The 21,151-nt window shown below is 41.9% G+C and overlaps 1 protein-coding gene across 1 annotated transcript; it reads right to left on the bottom strand.

Annotated features, from left to right (window-relative positions):
- Positions 1–406: 406 nt before the first annotated feature.
- hs3st2.S (heparan sulfate-glucosamine 3-sulfotransferase 2 S homeolog) lies at positions 407–20,814 on the bottom strand. Its single transcript, XM_018239199.2, has 2 exons — positions 19,986–20,814; positions 407–1,666 (listed from the first exon to the last, which is right to left on the bottom strand). The coding sequence occupies exons 1-2, from the start codon at positions 20,576–20,578 to the stop codon at positions 1,048–1,050; spliced, it is 1,212 nt and encodes a 403-aa protein (XP_018094688.1). The 5' UTR covers positions 20,579–20,814; the 3' UTR covers positions 407–1,047.
- Positions 20,815–21,151: the final 337 nt, after the last annotated feature.

Genomic DNA, 21,151 nt, shown 5'->3' with positions numbered 1-21,151 from the left:
ATAGGGTTTTTTTACTTTATGGTTGAATTCTCCTTAAACTCATTACAAGGTTACAAAATTTGAAAACATTGCTGAATCAGCCATTTGGCCATAGTACATAGAGCAGCAATAAGTGAGCACCCCCAAATCCCACCCTATTTGACCTTCAAGCTAAGCTTTCATGAGTATTGAAAATAGATGGTAGGCATTCACCTCATATCTCACCCTAACTGTCCTTAAGGCTGAGGCACCCCAAGCACTGATCAAGGCCAGAGACCAGCTAGACACTTTGGTAATTGTTACTTTAAGCCTTGGTAATATGATGGAGAATGCTGGAATCTTTAACTCAGCAACACTGGGGTAGAGAAACACCGCTATCGAAGGTTAATGCCCCATTTAAAATGTAGGCCTTGGATCTCTACCCGTTTTTCCTTGTAAATAATAAATAAAAGTACCACTTTGTGTACTGCATACAGTCTTTTATAATTTAAATGTAGAATACATTAAAAATGATTTATGAGCACATTGTAGGGCCCATCTAGTGCAACACTGCATTGGTTTAATAACATGTAGTAACCAATTAGCTTGATTGGCCTGGTGTCAAGACCAGATATTGGCAATCAGTTGCTCTACATCTGTTGCCAAGCTAAGGTTGCCACAACTGTCTCTGGAGAGGTATTTTAGGAACTGGTGGAGATACCACCAGAGTAATCATGGCTAATTGCTGATTTCTTGATATCGGTAGAATTATAAACCTTTGAGCCCCTCATATATTTTCAGTGTTTCAGCCCTATTTTATCATCTCCATTCAGTCCAAACATCAGGAGTGATTGGATACAGTCTAATTCCCTATTCCTTTTTCTCTCTTCCTGCTTACTGGTCCATTCTTTATCCTGGCTACATGGCATTCCTTCTGAGAACTCAGTCATCAGAAGAAATGCCTTTTTGTATTTAGCTTATTGATCCTCTTGATCACTCAACATTTTCTAGATCTCCCCTATTCCGTGCCATTAATCCCAGTGCTTCGGAACCATGTGTATACACATCACATACAGTGCACTCGTTTCCCTATTCCCAGTGAAAGTCCTGCCCAACAGTCTCATAGAACTTTATATTATGGGGTCTGTAAAAGTCTTGCAGTTGTTCTATATCCTCTGGGTTAATCTGCACATGAGTTCGACCTTTAGATTTGCCCAGACAACGAGGTGCTCCACCACCTCCAGGCTTTTTGAGACAGGGAAACCCCTTGGTTTTGTTGAAGTAAAAGTGTTTATCAGTGACCAGACGTTTGAGGCCGAGGAAGTCCTGGACTCTTGCCATTTCACCAGCAGGGTCAATGATGAGGCGCTCTCCACTGACAAAGTGCATCTGGGATATGGGGAAATGGCTGAGCCAGGGCTGTAAGTGCAAAGCATAAAGCCCAATCCGAATGGCATTCCAGGCAGTGTCTACCTCCCCGCTGGTCCTGTTGCGGAAGGCCAGTTCATTGAAGCTGGGAATGTCAGGTTTTTTGGACAAAGTTTGGGTGTAGTCTGAAATGGCACGGGTAACTGGATTCCGGACAACCACAATCAACTTGACACGTGGTGACATGTGTGCGATTCTTCTAGGGGCATCCCGAGTCACAAAGTAGCTGGGAGTTTTTTCCACCGTTATTTGTTGGTCCAGAGATCGAGGCATCAGGTTTCTAGGTGAGAAGTCAATAAATAACATATTAATGAAGAATGCAGAAAATATTTAATGCCACTAACACACTTAGGAAAAGGCTTGAGTGGTGTGGGACCAATGCTCGAATGCATGGGTTGAGCTAATATGGTTATACCTGGGCAGACACTGGTTTTCAACTTGGCCTCTAGCGAGGGAATACAGGGTTATGGGAGATAGCTCATAGTACAAGTTGATCCAGGGACTAGTCTGATTGCCATTTTTGGAGTCAGGAAGGATTTATTCCCCCTCTGATGCAAATCGAGGAGGCTTCAAATGTTTGTTTTTTTTTGCCTTCTTTTGGATCAACCACCAGTTAAGCAGTTTAAAATAAAGTTAAAAGGTTGTACTTGATGGACATGTGTCTTTTTTCAACCTAACTTACTATGTTACTATGTTACTATGTGTATCAACACACCAGTCCATTGACCAATGAATGCTGAAATCTATGTCCACCATTAAGACTATCTGATTTGTGCTTGTTCATATATCGACTGAACCAGAAGCAAAATCTCAACAGTCAAGGATTGCATTGGACCAGGGATGCAGTCGAAGGTGTTAGTCAAACAGATGACCAATTTAAGATAGGATTACATATTAACGATAAACAAACACAGCCAAATTCCTCTACATCTAAGAAGCTCTTTGGTTCTCAGCCAGGCCAATAGGAATGACTCACACCTTCCCCCTCCACCGCCACCACCACCACCAGGTCCATCACTCACCCCTGCCACTCTCTAGTCTCTGCCTCAATCTTCAATCACTACCCTTCCTATTGCACTCGCCCCCGATTGCATGTACTTTAAAAAGTAAAGAGAAAACAACAAGTAGGACAATTGCATTGTTTTGTTTGGTTTCCTTGCTACATGTATGCTGATAGTTGGTTAAACGTGGCCTTAGAAACGTATCTATGTAATCTTGTGATATTTATTGGAAGCTATTCCTTCCATGAGCAGTTCAGACTCCATAATAATGATAATGATACCTGCCCATTTTGATAAGAAGAAAATTGGTGTTTAGAGGCATATTTCCTAAGGAACATGAAAGGACTTAGCAGTATTGCTGCAACAGGTTGTAACTGAGTACACCAGCCATTGGTATTAATATGATAATGAGCTTAATTGGATTTTCACCTTCCTACAAATCACAGTACAGGTATGGGATCTATAATCTGAAATGCTTTGGACCTGGGCTTTTCTGGAATATGGCGCTATCATTAATTTAGATCTTCATAACTTTAGGCTACTGGAAAAACATTTAAACATTAAATAAAACCAATAAGATTGTTTGCCACCAATATGGATTTATGCAGCTTACTAACAACGAAATACAAGGTGAAGGCAATGTTGTATTATTACAGAGAAAGAGGAAATAGTTTTTAAAAATCAGAATTTTTTTGCTTATAATGGAGTCGATGGGAGATGGCCTTCCTCTAATTCAGAGCTTTCTGGATAATGGGATTGTGGGTAAGGGATCCCACACCTGTATTTAGCAGGCATCCGTAGAAAAGACGTATTTTTTGCAACTTGTCTAAAGGTTTTTTTCCATAACAACACGTCCCTGGCTGCTGTCAGTTCCCAGCTCATGTTGATGTGCTGACGTGTTCCCTAGTTGCTAGGGTTGTTGACCTCAGCAGACGTCCTCCCTGGAAGCAACTCAATAGTGTCAACCACTGGTAAGTGACAGGCAGAGTTATTGCGTTACACAAAACAAAACAATAATTAAAATAATAAATATGTTAAGCTGATTCACGTCTATTAAATGCTGCATTTAAGGCGCACTTCTCCTGTGCCAATGCACGTTATTTAATAGGAAGGGCATAGCATTGGGATTCAACAAAGGTTCAACATGCCAATTTTTGCACGCCAAAAAAATTATAAAGCAGGTGAGAAGGATAATTTATACTGTGCTTTTTTTTATACTGAGTTTTTCTCTGCCTACATCAAGGTTGTTTAGTAATCATGATGTGTTAAAAAATGGGTGCCAATGCTATATGAGCACTGTAGCTTGATGCCTCTATTAAATAGTGCTTGTTTTAGACTTCCCTTGACCAAATCAAACCTATAGAGGCTTTCTCCTATTGGCTGGTTTATATTTTGTTTTTTTTTAAGATTATAGCACCCTGGATTTCATACTGTAGTGTAGACCAATGATCCCCAACCTTTGGTGAGCCACATTCCAATGTAAATAGGGTTGGAGAGCAGCACAAGCATGAAAAAAGTCCCTGGGGGTGTCAAATAAGTGCTGTGATTGGCTATTTGGCAGTCCATATGTGGTCTGGAAAACTAAAGGAGGTTCTGTTTGGTAGTATACCCAGTTTGTATGTAATTGAAACTTGCTCCCAAGCCTGGAATTCAAAAATAAGCACCTGCTTTGAGACCACTAGGAGCAACATCCAAGGGGTTGGTGAGCAACATGTTGCTTGCGAGCTACTGGTTGGGGATCACTGCTGTAGACCAACCACTTGGTTGGCTGTTCAACCATTTCCATCCCCTTCGAGGCTGAACCTATGGTGATGGACCTTTTTGGTATATAACAATGTTACTGATTCATTAATACACTGCAGCATCAGCCATAGATCCTGGAATACATACAAGCAGCAAATAAGTGCTCACCCCTATCTCACTCTATTTGACCTTCATGCTAACATGTTACTAGTATCTAGAAGAGCAAATATGCTTTCAGCTCATGTCTGTCCATACCTGTAAAAAATTCTGAAGATTGCTTATCCTCCCATCGGAAATAAAGGCCAATCGAATGGGCTCAAAATGATTGAATTATATTTGATTGGGCTAGGTGATGTATTGATTGGACTGGGCAGAAAATCCCTTCAGTCAGGGATCACATTGGACCTGGGAAGGGACCATTGGCCTTGGCTAAACCAGTAAGACAAGATTTCTCAAATTCAGAGCAATATTGGCATAAACCTAACATACACTGTGCTGGTTTAATAATAAGAGATGAAATGAATCCCAGATTTAAGTCTGGCCAAACCAAATCCCACATAACCCCATATAAAGGAAGAAAAAATTGCGCACGTCTATTGCCACCCACATGCCGGCAATTTCTGCCATCAATGAGGGTTCATATTTGGTTTGGTATTTAGAAGAATCCATTAAGTTCAATACAAGGATTTGGCCAAATACAAAATAGGAGGGTTCTGTGCATCTCTATCTTTAAATATATAAAATGTAGAGTAAACCTTACTTATTAGCAGGATATATTTTCCCTTTAAAGGATGAAGCAGCTATTTAAGTTGGAACTCGCCTCTAAGTAATAGCCATTAAAAGCTCCAGTGGCCGTTATACGTAGGTGCCTTTCACAGCGCATACATTCCGACCCTGTCTCATTTATGCAGGAATTTAGCTTCAGTTAATTTGTTTTGAAGTAATTGGTCTAAGGTGAAATTCCAAACTAGATACAGAAAGTTGCATTCATTAAAAATCTCCTAATAAGCTACAGCTGCTACAATTATTTCCTAATCAAAAGTCTGTCGGGGGAAGATTTATCTGTGTATTGTGCAGCCGCACTGAGCGAGTAACTGCCAGAAAGCCGAGCGACTGCTTACGTGGTTGGAACATTTAGGATGGTTCCCCTTAATCAAACTACATTTTCAGTGTTTAAAGGTATAGAAAAATGTATTTTTGGAAATGATTCTCTGCCTACTGGAAATAATAAGAGTTGAATTCATTATTCTATTTCTATATCCCTATTGGAGTATGTTCTCCAGCTTTTTTACTAACTCTTGGTCCTCCTTTAATCCTCATTTAGTCCTCCATTAATGTTTTTAAATTCTTTTTGTATGAATATATACAGTGAGTATCTGGGATGGCCATTAGCAGGTAGCATGTGATCATCACAAAAACATCATCAAAATGCTACAGTCTGGGAAGTATACCAGCGCTTCTTATTGCTGGAACTTTATCTCAAATTAAACTTTCATCAAGGTAGAAGTTACAGCCAGAAGCAGCACTCAACCGGTGTCCAGCTTCATAATTCAAGGTGGTTCCGCTAGTGGTCTGTCTGTCCTTGAGACTCTTTAGTCCATATCCTTGCAGGAGTTGCCCAGTGTACACCCTTCTGCTCTCAATGTTGGAGCTTCTGGTTCCTCTACTAGCTAGCCAAAGCCTGACTCAAATAAGTTACTACAAGGATTAATCTCACTCACTCGTGGTGTCCATTTGCACATATTCACTAATGTGATCTGCTCACTTCTTGTTTACTAAGGCTTTGGCTCAAGCTCCCAGCACCCCCTACAGCAAGTAGAGTCTAAAGGTGGCCATAGACATTACAATTACAATTGTTAGTTTCAATACAGATGTGTAGAGCTTAATCGTCAGATATACAGGTAGAATCAATAGAATTCTACCTGTATCTGACCATTCAGCACTAATAATGGGCGACATTCAGGTGTCTTCAAAGGTGCCTGATCAAAATTTTCCAGCCAGCCTGATCGATGAGCCAAATGATATCCATGTCTTCTGCTGATATCGGTCACCTCGTCTCCCACCATACACACACTGAATATTGTACAAAAATTCTTCTATGGCCACTTTAAATTATCTGTAGTCTAGACTTTCTTTTAAAGAGCAGGTAACCCACCTGACACTGATGGACCTTCCAGGCCATGCCCAACCTTCACAGGCAGGACCGCCATCAGAAATCACAGGGCCCCATACGACAAAATTTCCTGGGCCCCCTGGGCTGCGTCCACCGCAAGCCCCACCTACAGGTCCGCCCCCTACCACACAGTAAAAAAACTAAAAAAATGTTGGTGGCTAGGGTTCCCACATGTTAATAAAAAATAAAAAGATATTGGTGGTCAGCCCCCCCCATTAAAAAATATTGGTGGCCAGGTTCCCCCCCCACATTATAAGAAAATTGGTGGCCAGGGCCCCTTAAACGTCCATGACTTCCCGAAGTCAGCAGCTCTCCCCCCTGTCCCCCACTGATGGCTTAGACCTTGTCTAGAATTAATTCTTATTAAGGTAATGACTAATGGGGTAATGTGATAAAAGAGACAAAGTATGCCCAGGTGCAGTGACCCATAGCAACCAATGAGCAGGTAGCATTTACTGGTCAAAAGCAAAAATCTTTTTGGTTGGTTTCATGTTTTATTACATTTGGGGGGGGGGGTAAATGCCTACCCTCTCACATTATATTGCATATGCAAAAATATATATCATTGGCATGTGAAAAAGCTGTATCAAGACAAAATACATTTCTTTCACATGAAATTACACCAATTGCATGGATTGCATGAATTGCGATAGCATGGACAGGTTCTGTTAAGTGCACAATAATTATTTTTTCGATAGCACCAAACTCCAACAGGAACTCAGTAGCTCCTAAGTTGTTGTTTAATGACACTTCATCTTCTCTGTGTTGTGCAACACTAATTTGCAAACATTCAATGTAGAACTAGCCCATAAGGCTGAGCAGCTGCCAATCAATCAGAAGAGGAGGCCGTGGCTCAGATGTGGCACATAAGGCAAACACAGATTCGTTGAAAATCTATAAATCCTAGGATTTGGCAGCTGTGCTTTACCAACAGGAAACTAAATTCAACGTAAAATGTATAAATATGGTATTAGTTTTCCTTTACTTTTATGCATTCTCCTTCAGTCTGAAGCCGCTGAATAACATTTGATCATATTACTATGCACACCCTACACCTTTTTTTTCTGCATATATGAATGGCACTCAACAAGGTTCTTTGATCCTTGGATTGCAAATCTATTTAGGCTGCCAGGCACAGCTTCAGCACAATATGAGGGCTGTCAGAATGAGCTCAGAGATTTCTGTAAGCTAACAGCTTGTTCTAGGCTGCTAGATGGATCTCTTTGCTCCCAGACACGGCACTAGAGAAAGTACAGGTGTAGCAAAGGTTACTGGCTGACGCGTTCAAAACAGCATGCCAGCTCAACTTATCAAAACAGACAGATTGTTTAAGATGGTGAACATCTCGGGCATAACAAAAAAGGGAAGACACACTAGCTGCTGGGAACCCAGTGGTGTTTTTTATATGCATGCTAAGGTCATCTTCGACGGGGCACAGACCTGAATCCTGCGGGTGTCACTGAACATTATAAATTAATTGCATTGCCAGAAGCTGGTGCAAGCCATGCCAACAACTGAAGGATCAGACAATATCCATCAAGTTGCTCAGGAACATACCAGTCTGCAGATGTCAGCCAATGGCAAGTTAAATGTTCTGCTATCTGCCATGAGATCCAGGATTACCAAATTAAATATGTTGTAGCTACACTAGGTATGACATCACAGGTGTCCCATCCTCACCAACCACTATGGGAAATGCCTGGAGGCCATCTTCAAGCAAGGAAGAATGCCAGCTGCACAATGTTCTCAGGAACCTACCATGCTAGTTCATAAACATTTACCAAGCCAGGTCTCTAGCATTAAATTTAACCCCAATGGTAATCAGTAGGAAAGCCAAGTCCATAGCAAATCAAGTAGCTCCCAACCGACTAAATAATAAAAAAGTAGAGAAAAGGACATGGCTTGATTTGAAAGGTTTTTTTTCCATGTAAAAAATGTGTGGTCTGTAAAAATAATAAAAGTAAAAAAGTAATAGAATTCAGTGTTAAAAATAAAAGCCAGGAGTTAAAAATAGGCAAAATGATCACTTGTGGTACTAGATATGTAGTATATGCAGTGCAGTGTGAATGTGGTGCTTTATACATTGGTCGTACAATCAGACAGTTACGGGTCAGACTGGGAGAACATCTAAGAGGTATTGATAATAAAGATGTTGACAATCCCATTCTGAAACATTTTATAATGGCCCATGATGGCATACCCCAGAAAATAAGTATGTTTGGTATTGATAAAATATATGAAAATAGTGGGGGCAATTTAACTACAAAATTACTAAGATTAGAATCTAACTGGATTTTTAAGTTAGGGACAATTATACCTGAGGGAATGAATAGTCATTTTGAATTAAAACCGTTTCTTACATCAGTATGGGATTAAAGTGAATGAATTTTTATATATAAAAATGTTTTTACTGTATTAGTGATTTATTATTAATTAATTTTTGCACAATTGCACTTTATTCACTTAGTCACTGTAATTATATGGTCATGTCTCCGATATTAGTGAACTGGCAAGTGATTTGGATAAAGATAATGTTACAATGTGGATCGAAATGAAATATAATATAAGTAAAAAACTGGGGTTAATGGGTACACAGTGGCAAATTGAATAGACTTTTTGGATTTGTATGTAACACATATGTCACCCCCGAACCTGTAGAAATTAATTCTGCTGGTAATCATTGTGCATGTATCCAACCCTAGAACCTGCATTAAGTAATCCAGCGGGTACTTAAGGGATATGACCAGCACTAGCCACACCTCCTCTGATGAAGCGCCCAATAGCGCGAAACGCGTCAGGAGGGTGTGGCTAACAACAGGTAGGCAGACTGGGGGGGAGACACTGCTTTGTGGTGTGTTTGATTTGAACATTGATATGTCAATTTTTGTGGTATATATGCACCAATAAATGTTTTTAAGCGAGAAACTGTGCATGTCTTTGATATTTACCAAGCCAGGTCTCCCTAGCTTGACTCGCTAGATAGATTTACAAAGGCAATCTATTACAGAGAAGGAGATTGATGGATTTTTTTTTATATAACATATAAGACATTCTTTTTCTATCTGAACAGAAGATCTCTCCAAAGGGCACGAGGGCAACAGCGCACCTAAGATCAGAAGAAATGAGGATTTATATTCAGGCGTGCAGATGATTTCTTATAGGGAGAAGCTGTAAAAGTCTGTTTTTGAAGCTTTCATGCTGACAACATCAATAATTTTAAAAAAAACCTTTTAGAAAATATGAGGTTGCCGGAAACAAGACATATAATACCATACTAACTTGGGAATTTCCCATTCTGAAGGCAGGATTTTTTTTTTTGGTCTTTGTTTTTGCATCCCTGTGGACCAGCTAGGAGCTGAAGATGGAGTATTTGAGGAAAAGGTTGAACCTGAAGACTTTCTTCAACCTCAGCTAATTGGATACATGTTATTATTAATTGAATTCAAGCAAAAAACTGTAGTGAGTAGTGTTCCTAGGGTTCCCTTTCACCCCTTGTATCAGATTAAAAGAGTGCAAGCTCCTCACCCAAGTGACAGTATAGCCTTACTCTGCCTTTTCTATCTCTTGTAGAAACAAGATCTTTGCAGCTTTAGAGATTACCACGCAGAGCTTGGGGGTTAAATGTGCATAGCTGGAAAACCATTTAGTAGGCAATGATGTAACTGCTGAAGAGGTAATACTTGTCTTTGTACTATGTTTTTAAAATTATTTGTAAATCTAATCTAAAATCAGTCTGTTCTATGAATCTGACTCTTTGAAACAATGTTTATTCTCCTTATATTTGAACGTCAACAAATTCATGAGAGTTGATGAGAGAGACATCCCTAGATAGATTGTGCTTTTCCCTCTGACGTCGCTGGAGATGGTCTCTGCTGAGGCAAGTCATATGGTAGCTTCTACTTCTATGGATGGTCTCTTCATGGCAGATAAATGCTAGCTATACATAGGGTATAATTTTAAAGCGATATAGCCAATTGAAACAGACTGTGTTTTGACAGATACAACACATCACAGCCATCACTTCAATGGAAGAGGTTCTTATAATGATCTATGTAAATGAAGGACATAGTCAACCATCTGAACCAAATGTCAAGATACAGTTGGCTCTATCTATAATTACCCCAGTACATTATTAAAAGAATTCAAAATAGTCTAGTAATATTCATCCATATGTTCTGTATACCTTAAAGGCTCAATCATTTTGCTTAAGCTGGCCATAGATGTTGAGATTTTTAAAAGATCCGGTCCTCATCGTGAGACCACGATTTTCTCGGAACGATCGTACGAATTGACCATCAACTAAAAAGACCAATTTGCCAGGAAAACAAAGGGGAGCTGCCTGCTTGGCCCTGCAAACATAGATACATTGCACTGGGACCGACAAAGATTTTTTGACCTGGCGATCAATTTCCTGACAGATGTCCGCCGAAAAATCATAAGATGTACGATCGTTCGAATCCCACTAACCGCACAATGTTTTCGAAAGATTGGTCGGACTTCCCTAAAATCAGTCGTTCGGCAAGAAGAATCGTTGTGTCTATGGGGAGCTTAACTCTGCTTCAGCTTTTGGGCATGGGATGGTGGCATGACAACTGTTGCTTTTTAGATATTTATGACTCCCCATTAGAGTTTTTGGTTTAATAATGGATCAGCTCTCTAGTTGCAGTTTTTACTGCCCTGTGGCTAGTTTTTCCCATGGTTGAAAGCTTGTCAGTGCAGCCTGGGATTGCTTTGTTGATATCCCCCCCCCCTAATGTTAAATACACATATGTTAAAAAAAAAAAAAAAGTCACAGCTATTGAATTAATTATGGATAGTATGAGGTCAAGAGCTAAGGTGGGTTCTGGCAGATATTATGGCAGAACTGAATTAAGATTGTTATGGTGGGCTCTGGAATTCTACAGCGCTTGGCTGTGGTTCTAATATTTAATACTACAAGTTACAAAATTATAAGCATTGACTGAATAAGCCTTTGAGAGAAACAACGGTAACTCCATTAAAGAAACTCCAATCCAATAAAACCAAGCTGAAGTAGGCAGAGCACTGGATGATTTTCTAGCATCAGATGGGTCGGTGGCTCTGTGATGACGTCACGCGCTATGGCGCGACATTCAAAAAGTATAAAAGGGGAATTCAGTGTGGAAATGATTGCCCGTTGTTAGGTTCAATTAGCTTGTTCCTGGGTGTTATATTCCTTGTGAATCCTATTGAGCTTTAGTGTATTGACCCTTGTCTGCCTGATTAACTACTCTGACCTCTTCAATCTTGATCCTGCCTGTCTGTGACTTTTCTGATCTCTCCAATCTTGATCCTGCCTGTCTGTAACTATTCTGACCTCTCCGATCCTGATCCTTTGCCTGTCCACTGACTATTCTACATTCTCCAATCCTGATTCTGGCCTGTCTGACGATTCTCTGCTTGTGCTGGCCTGGCCTGCCTGTTCCTGGTGGTGTTCTTCCTTCCAGTATCCTGGTGAGACGATTGTGCCCCTTTGCTCGTCCAGAACCGTTAGCTTTGCTCCTCTCTCTATTAAGACCTAGCAGCATCTGATTAGCCGAGGGCGGCGGTTAAAGGCAGAAGTGAGAGCCGAGACCAGGGAGCTTAGCTTGGGTTCTGGATATAGGATGCCGAAGTGACACATTGGAGGACTTAGAACATTGTGCAATATAGGCTTGAGGATACATCTCTATGGTTGTAATTGCTTATCATTCTTTACCCCTCGATTAGATGCTGAGAAGTGGCAACACTTAGCAACACTAAGCAACACTTAGATGGAGCAGAACAGCTATGGAAATTTTATTTTCCCTTTAACATTTTTGGTGTATGTTCAACCTCAACACATTTCTCTGAGATACCAGGACCAGGTTTGTGGGTCCGGCGGGTTTGCACCAACCTCGCACCTCCGGTTGCGGGTGGCGTGTGGGTCTGGGTTGAGCTCTTCTGCCTGCTCTCCCCCGCCCGCCACCTTGCACTGCCGGTCTGCCAGGTTCCGACTTCCGGCTTCCTTTTTTTTATAGATGCTGCCTTATCGCCCGCCCCTTTTTTGTGACATCATCGTTGGGGTGGGGCAGCATGGGTTTATAAAACAAACCCCGAAGTCACAGGCGGGTGGGCGCGTGTGGAGGGAGGGCAGGTTAGGGTCGGGGAAAACCCGACCTGCACATCACTAGTTTGTATGTAATGACTTCTGCTGTCTGGTAGGTTGCATCCCCTGACTCATTAACAAAAGGCCATAGATTGGACAGCACATATAATGATGATAAGATTGGTGCCATCTTAACCTGATCTTTTATCTGGTTTTTCCTACTGCAAAGCTTGGGTGCTGGGTTCCAGTCAGGACACTATCTGCAAGGAATGCTGGTTGGGTTTCCTCTGTGTACTTCGGTTTCCTCCCATACTCCATATTTATACAACAAGTTTTGACTCCTGATAATATTGAGCCTACTTTGTGTGAATGTGACCATAGACTGTAAGCTCCACTGGGGAGGGACTGATGTGAATGATGAATAATCACTGTAAAGTGCAGATAATAATGGTTACAGCCATTGATCTGCAGGGTCACTATATGTGGGGTGCTGGGCAGCTGCCCTTATTTGGATTCCTTAAAGACACCTCTATGGAAACCACAAAACTGCCTAATAATTTCAATGCTATTAATATCTAGTTCCCATTAAGGTACAGTGTGTTTCTATCAAATAACAACGTGCCGTGTTAGGTGTCTGTTCCCTATGCCGGCTGGTACATTTATAGCTTTACCTATGCTCTTTGCTTAACTGCTAGGAATTGTTGGTTGATATATCTACAATGACTGAAACATTTGGAGCTTTGGTGCCTAGGTCACATTGAGCCGCCAAGCATTACATTGCAATACCCCTACTACGTGCATTTAGCATAGGGAGGGTACAGAATCCAGGGTTTGGTTTTGGATTCGTCTGAATCCCAGTCATTTGGTTTTCAAATAAATCTTTTGTGGAGGATGCTGAATACAAAAGTTATGAATTCTGTCCATCCCTAATATATAGCTTTTGAGATGGTCCATCTATAGAGCTTCACTATCCATATCTTAAATTGCACATGATATGAGTGGCATTTTGGCATTGCTGCCCCGGCAAACTCATTCAGATCTCGAATTAAAATGCCTAGCATTTCTTTCCAGAAGCACTGCTCTCTCTGACTCATTTGGAGATGTATTGGGCCACATTAAGTTGCTGTGCATGGCTTTCAGACGTCCATGCTCTGGCTGATGCATTTGAAGCTCTATTAAGTCAGCCTGACAAAGCTCCCAGCTGACATGTCACAAAGAGCTTGGAGGTATTCATTGCACCTAGCCACTACAGAGATTAAATAAATCAAAGAGCAAACGTGAGCGTGCGAGAAGCACAAGACACCGCCAGAATCTCATCACAACTCTCCATAGATTTTCTCATTATGGGTCTGATCACGATTATTGATCTCTTTTAAGAGGACGGTCTATTAATTACCATCCAAGTGGATCTATTTCTTAAGCCTTCATATTATGACTCTTATCCACTCTGGTCTTGGCATTTTAAATATAGTTGTGTATAAAATGTAAAAAGGAGGTGATGTCTGTGCAGCTGAATAAATTGCTGAGTGCTCTTGGGGGACTGGGATTTCTATTCTCAGCAGCCCCCCTTTGTCTAATTATGTGCATGAGATCAGGGTCAGATTTAAGGTGGGAAAACACTATAAGATCTATTCGTTTGGTGAGGTAGCCAAATGAGTGGATCTTTCCCTGATATGCCCACAAAGGCAGGGTGATAGGCTAATCTGATCATTCAACCCTAGGGCCAAACGATCGGATAACAGCGATGGCAATGGGCATCAACCTGATGAGGACCACATCAAATAACCAATTGCAGTCCAAATCACAAAGGAAAATCAAACTGATTTTTGGGCAGATATCGATCGGGGAGGCCCGTCGGAACACCCCATAAATCTGCCCGTGTATGGCCACCTTTAGCTTTGATCCTGCCCTAGGTCAAAGAAAACCTTGTAGGTTCAACTTTTGGTATTGGTCCACCTTAGCTCATCACACAGTGAGAGAAATAGGAAATCATTGACATATAAGTTATTCAGCCATAGTTCCAAGAATATCTAGAACATCAGGTAACCCTCAAGCTAGTTGACCTTTTAAGGTATAATAAGGAAAACCAATGGACTTTTCTCTCAGATCTCACCCTTACTGGCCTTCAATCTGAGCCCCCTTCTTCCATGTTTCAGCCTCACAGTTTGGGAACCACTGCCTCAGCCATATGAGTTTGAACCCATCATTGAACCCATACTTGGTGAAATGAGCCTATTTGGTCAGATGAAATCACAGTTTCAGGCTGCATTCATTGGTCAAGTTCCAAGAGATTTCAGCCATGTCTTTAGGGTGGTAATGATCCACTCTGTGCATTTTTGAGATTCAGATTACAGAGAAATTGGGTTTTTAAAAAATGTAGGACTTAATGCCTTCAAATTAATTGAGTTCTTTGTTGTGGTCTCAGGGTCCTTCTTGCAAATCCAAGCCTGCGAGAAATGTACTGTATAATGTCTATAATGTTCCTTTACGTCAACACCTTATTGAGATATTTAATATGATATCTACAACACTTTCATTTCACTGGAAGTCCAGAAGAGCTATACCTGAAGAAATACTGTCATGTAACAAATGACCCATGTAGAATGCCTCATTGGAATTGATGAAATAAATCCCTTGTGTCTTGTGGCAGACAAACAAATGCAAGTCAATTTATTAGGCCCTGGAAGAGAAAATTCAACAAGAAATATATTTTTGTATAAACACACTGGTGACTTATCTTATTGGCCCAAGCAAACAGAGGGCAATCAGAAAGGAGCAGAACAGAGAGATAAAAGGAAAGTCTCTACATCTGGAGATTTTCAGAAGATCCTTCTGATCCCTGTTGCAAGATGGCCATACATGGAAAGAGTTTGCCAAATGAATGGATCTTTCTACGATATTTCCCTGATATGAAATGGGTAACATCAGCCTGATGAGATTATTTGGCCCTAGGGTCAAAAGATCATGTCATAACAATGGGTATGCAGGCCATCAGGGCAAGGACTAATGTGGTCCTTGCTCTATTGAAATGTTTAAACCTGCCCAATTTAGGATTAGATATCAGTTGGGCATGCCTGATTGAGGGCCCCATACATGGGCAGATAAGCTGCTAACTTGGTCTGAATGGGCCAAATTGTCAACTTAAATCCAGAGTCAATGCTGCCATGAGGAACTAGTCTCGGGGGCAACGCTCAGAAAGTTACCAGAGTTGGCAAAAACCTGCTCCTGGTAACTTTAATAGTCAAAACTCCTATTTATGAATGGGAATTATGGTTCTTCTGGTGCAAAGAGAAGTATGACAGCATCAGAGGTGACATTGAGGGTATTGAGTGCTGAATCTTAATGCCCAACTTGACTGTTGGCAAAGATGTCCACAAATCAGAAGAAATATTTTATATAAGTCTAGCATTCCAATGAGCAGACCCTCTCTTCAATACTATGCAAATCAGAAGTAGGGATGTAGCGAACCGCCGATAATGTGTTCGCGAACGCCGTTCGCGAACACCGGCAAAAAATGAGAACAGTTCGCGAACTTCGAACATCCGAAAATCGTTCGATTCGAACGATCGAAGGATTTTAATCGTTCGATCGAACGATTTTCGTTCGATTTTAGCGATCGAATGGTCGAATGGTCGAACGATTTTGATGCGAACGCCTATTGGCGAACGTCACGCGACGTTCGCGAACTTGCGGCGGACGCGAACAGCCGATGTTCGCGCGAACAAGTTCGCCGCAGAACAGTCCGCGACATCCCTAATCAGAAGGAATATGAAACGCAGTTACACTTGTAACACTTCAGTTTTCATTGAATACGCTATAGGCTAAGTCTCACCCTCTAAACCACAGCAGGTGAACTTCAGGCTATTTCATGAACATAGAAACTTAAGGAAAAAAACTGTGTATCTTTCCCAGGATTCCTTCTTCCTTGCATGTAAATGAAATGAGGGATGTCTCACTAAAAATGCTTTTCGTGTAGATCCATTTTCCTTGGCTCTACCATCAGCTATTATTGAGACCCAATTTAGATGAAACCGGTCTGTTGTTGGGATCTGATAACCAGGACTGTGCTTCAAATCCCAGTGGATGAGCTTCAGCCTATAGGGTAGTTTGTGCAAATTGTAGAAGCAACACTAGGATTTCTTTCCTGCGATTCCATTAGCTAAGATGTGTCTCCAAGCCAAAGTATTGAGGGATGGTCTCTAAAGACCTTATTCTGTATTTTATTCCTAAAATGTCCATTTTAATTACGCTGAAAAACATCATTCCTAAGGGATTTCGTTAGAAAAAGCTGTCATCTTTAGCTGGTGACCCCCTGAGGCCAACTTTGAAAGCATAAATCATTTGTTTGATTCGGCTTGTGGTGCAGTAAGTTCATGTTTATGTTTAGTGTACAAAATACAGCATTTCTAGCCTTTAGACTTTACTTTCCCTTTATGGTATGGAGATCCAGATTATAGAAAGATCCCTTATTTGGAAAACCCCAGGTCCGGACTATTCTGGATAACACGTCCCATTCTTGTACTTCAGCCTAAAACTAAAATACCCTTTTAACAATTCATTTCAGATAATTGAGAACCATGAGCTACCATATCAGTACGGTGAGAGATAGTCCAGTCCATGTTCTAAGCCTGGAGAAACCTGAATCCATACATTTGTTAGATCTCAAGCTTTTTCTGTTGGGAGCTGTAGTTTAACAACAGCTATAAAACCTTGGCTCATGAGCTCTCTTCTTAATGGATCCCAGCAGGAACAGTTGAGATTGTACCTATTTATGCTGTCTGTGAGAGATAAAAGGAGCGCATTTGCTACCAAGGTGCATTAGTGCAGTAACCCATAGCAACTGTTCAGTTACCAACATTATTATACCTGCATCAGACTGATGGAAGCTTATTCATTCATGGATTCTGTCATGCTTTTATGATGTCGTTTTTATTTCTAAATTACACTCTTAACACTGCAAATAATTCACTCTACAATATAACATTTAATTCCTAAACCACGTGTGTGTGTGTATATATATATATATATATATATATATATATATATATATATATATATATATATATATATATATATAAAATATATATTTTAGTTGTAAAATTGGTGTCTAGTCAGCCATCTCAGGTCATCTGGGCTGGTCATGTGCTTTCAGAAAGAGCCAGCACTTTAGGATGGAACTGCTTTCTGGCAGGCTGTTATTTCTCCTACTCAATGTAACTGAATGTGTCTCAGTGGGACCTGGATTTTACTATTGAGTAGTGATGGGCGAAACGGGCAGAAAATCTGTGAAACGGGCAGAAAATTTGCAAAGCGGATGGAAAATTCGCAAAACAGGCAAAAAATCGGCGAAACGGGCGAAGATTTCACGAAGCGTGAATCTTGACGCCGGCACCAACTTCGACGCTGGCGACATTTGACGGCCTTTAAAGTCAATGAGCATCTGTTAATTGCCACCGGTGTCTAAATTGTTGACGGCGCTGGCGTCAAAAATACTTTGACACCGGGGAATTTTCACCTTCGAATTATCGCGGCGAAACGCAGAAATATACCATAAATTTGCGCCTGGCAAATAAATTCGCCCATCACTACTATTGAGTGTTGTTCTTAGATCTACCAGGCAGCTGTTATCTTGTGTTAGGGAGCTGCTATCTGGTTACCTTCCCATTGTTCTTTTGTTTGGCTGCTGGGGGGGAAAGGGAGGGGATGATATCACTCCAACTTGCAGTACAGCAGTAAAGAGTGACTGAAGTTTATCAGAGCACAAGTCACACGACTGGGGGCAGCTGGGAAATTGACAATATGTTTAGCCCCATGTCAGATTTCAAAATTGAATATAAAAAAATCTGTTTGCTCTTTTGAGAAATGGATTTCAGTGCAGAATTCTGCTGGAGCAGCACTATTAACTGATTCATTTTTTAATTTTTCCCCCCCATGGCAGTATCCCTTTAAATGGCTGCTATCAGTTAATTCAAGAGAGATAACAAGCACCACTAAACTGAATTGTAGGTATTGCGGCCACACTGGCATCTGCCTTCAGCAGACAAAGCCGCTAATCTCAGTCGAGCAATTCTGCCAATGGAAAGCATCGAGTATGTCCAAGGTTCTGTGCTTATATATTTATCAATTGCCATATGGATAATCATGTGGGCTTGGACTCCAAGAACTGCTGATAGGTTGGCGCACCTTTTCCTTAGTCAATGAGCCCTGTCTTAACCCCTTAACATTTGCTGGTAGTGTAATTGTGTGTCTTTGCCCCCTTACACACTCCTCTCTAGACCAGAAATACAGGATTGTAGTGGAATTCTGGCTTATACAACTCTTGGGTGCATTCCTAATGCTGGGAGCACATCTGTCAAAGTCGCAGCCTTGGCACCGATTCTGCCACCGTTGCAAAGCTTCTAAGGAACCGGGTCCCATTAGGCTCAGCCATTAGCGTTCCCAAATGGGATTTCATTCCTCGTTTTTCATTTAAAGATGTGTCAGATTAGCAACTCCCCGACTCCTGCCTCCAGCTGCTTGAAGTGGAGCAGAGGAAAAAGTGCCAATGGCAGGGTTTATAAGTGGAACTCTCCCACAGCCACAGCCCGTAATAGTTAACCCATTAGTGGCAACCGATGCTTGACTTTCCCTTTCCAACGAGCACCCCGATATTTTTGCAGATGATGTAGGAATCCTTGTAGGATGAGACAGAGAAGTAGGAGGTAGGGTGCTGCTACATTATATTAGTAACCTGCGATGGTGAAGGGCGAAGATGCCCCTAAATGTTAAAGATATTTATATATGGTGCAACTATGTGACTTTATAAATGCTGAAAAAATAAAAATAAGGTTTGTTCAGTTGACATTTCTGTCCCCTTTGTCCCTGTATTTACAGTTGACTGAATAACCCTTTTTCAGTTTTAGTCTTACCTTCTATAAAATGCCAAACATATATATATACATAGTGAATAAAGTACCCCCTCTTGTTAAATATAAGGATATTATAAGTTACCGAGGAGTTTCATGACCATATAAAAAAAGGGATTTTATACAGCTCATGGAACTCGGAGGTAACTTCTAATATCCTCATATTTTGCAACTGGGGGCACTTTATTTATTATAATACACAAGTTTCAGTGAGTCATGTGACAGAAATGACATCAGAACTCACCGTTTATAACCGATGACATCAGAACTCACCGTTTATAACTGATGACATCAGAACTCACCGTTTATAACTGTGAAGCTTTTAAGTGAACCCCATAAAAAACACTAAGAGAAGCTCTCTAACAACTCATTACTAGTGATGGGCGAATTTGTCCCCCATGGAAAATTCGAAACTAAAATTTTGATGCCTGCGTCAATTTTGACGTCCGCGTTAAAGTCAATGGGCGCCCGAATAATGTTGACGCAAGCAAATTTTCCGACATGCGTCTACATTTTTTTTGACGCGGGGGAATTTTTGCGTCAGTTTACCGAATTTATTCGCCGGTGTCGAAATGTGGAAATTCGCGCCTGGTGAATTTTGTCGCTCATCTACTCATTACAAACTGGGGTCATTGGGTCTCACAATGGATGAGAGGTGAGTTGCCCTTGAAAGAGGAGCACTGAGCACTTACCTGTACCAGTCCAGACCCCTCTCGTAGTTTCTGTCGAAAAAATGGGGTTCAGTTCCCATGGCTCGCACTTGGGGGTGCACCCTGATGAATTCCAGCACAGCCCTGGTTCCCCCCTTTTTAACCCCAACAATAATAGCCTGGGGGAGCCTCTTGTGTCCGTATCTGGGGGTAGCAGTGCAGTTCCAGGGGGGAGACGTGAGTTGCTCTGTGGGTTTTGCTGGGGCCCTTGTTCCTGGGGTCGGTTCCGTGTGGTTCCTGCCCTGTAGGTCCGATGTTGTGTAGGTAACGGGGCTGCTGCTTGGAGGGGCTTTGCTGGCAGAGAGGGGGCACGGGGGGATGTTCTGCAGCAGTTTCTTGCTCCCTACTAACGGGGGCAGAGGGCAGCTGAGCTGTTGCTCCCCTGGGCTGTGCATAATAGACTGCTCCGCTGGGCTGTTCATACTGGACTGCTCCCCTGGGCTGTTCATACTGGAATGACTGCGGAGGATGAGGTTGTAGCAGAGCAGGGAGCAGGACAGGCACAAGGTGCAGATGAAGAGGTATCTCCGTGCCCTGCGGGGGCTCAGTCTGGGTGCCATGCTGCTCTTATACATTGGGGCCACATCGTGCCCTCCTCGGGCTCCTGCATGTGCGACTGTCCCGGCTGGAGCGGCACTCACTAGCTGACAGTTGCCTGGCACACCCCCTAGTCTGAGATCAGCTGGAGAAGGAGGGCTTTGTGCTTCCCTCCACCCTCTTACCTTATCCACCACCTCCCAGTGCCGACATGCGGCCGCTGCACTGACAAACTATAAGGGTCGGGGTCTGTGGCATCACCTTCCCCGACCCCCTGCCCTCTGCTGTACTGCCCAACCCCTGCTCTGCTCATACACACACTGCTATGTGGCAAATGCAGCAGTCTCCCAGGGCTCCTCCAGGAACCTTATCATTATCTTTCAGTCCTAGGCGACCCCACACCGGGATCTGGGAGTTTTGCAGCCCCCCTGCGCTACTGTTTTACCACAACAGCTGGATGGCTCTAGGCTTCACTCATTCTGTTTTAACCTGAGGTCTACAAAGAACTGGTGTATGGAGTGCAGCAAATGGAGCAGCACATTGGCATTATCATGTCAGCCCTTGAGTCAGGCACTTGCAACTGCCGCTTAGGTCTGGACTGGGAGTCAGAA

This window comes from Xenopus laevis, chromosome 9_10S (assembly GCF_017654675.1).
Source record: "Xenopus laevis strain J_2021 chromosome 9_10S, Xenopus_laevis_v10.1, whole genome shotgun sequence".
Taxonomy (NCBI): Eukaryota; Metazoa; Chordata; class Amphibia; order Anura; family Pipidae; genus Xenopus; species Xenopus laevis.
Note: the sequence above shows the minus strand (reverse complement) of the source record. Positions and strands in the feature narration are given on the sequence as shown.

Excerpts from the sequence above, each read along its gene's own strand:
- hs3st2.S (XM_018239199.2), bottom strand. The coding sequence starts at position 20,578 with ATGTATAAGAGCAGCATGGCACCCAGACTGAGCCCCCGCAGGGCACGG. Across the intron at positions 1,667-19,985 it reads AGGGGTCTGGACTGGTACAG|AAACCTGATGCCTCGATCTC; the intron begins GTAAGTGCTCAG and ends CTTCTCACCTAG.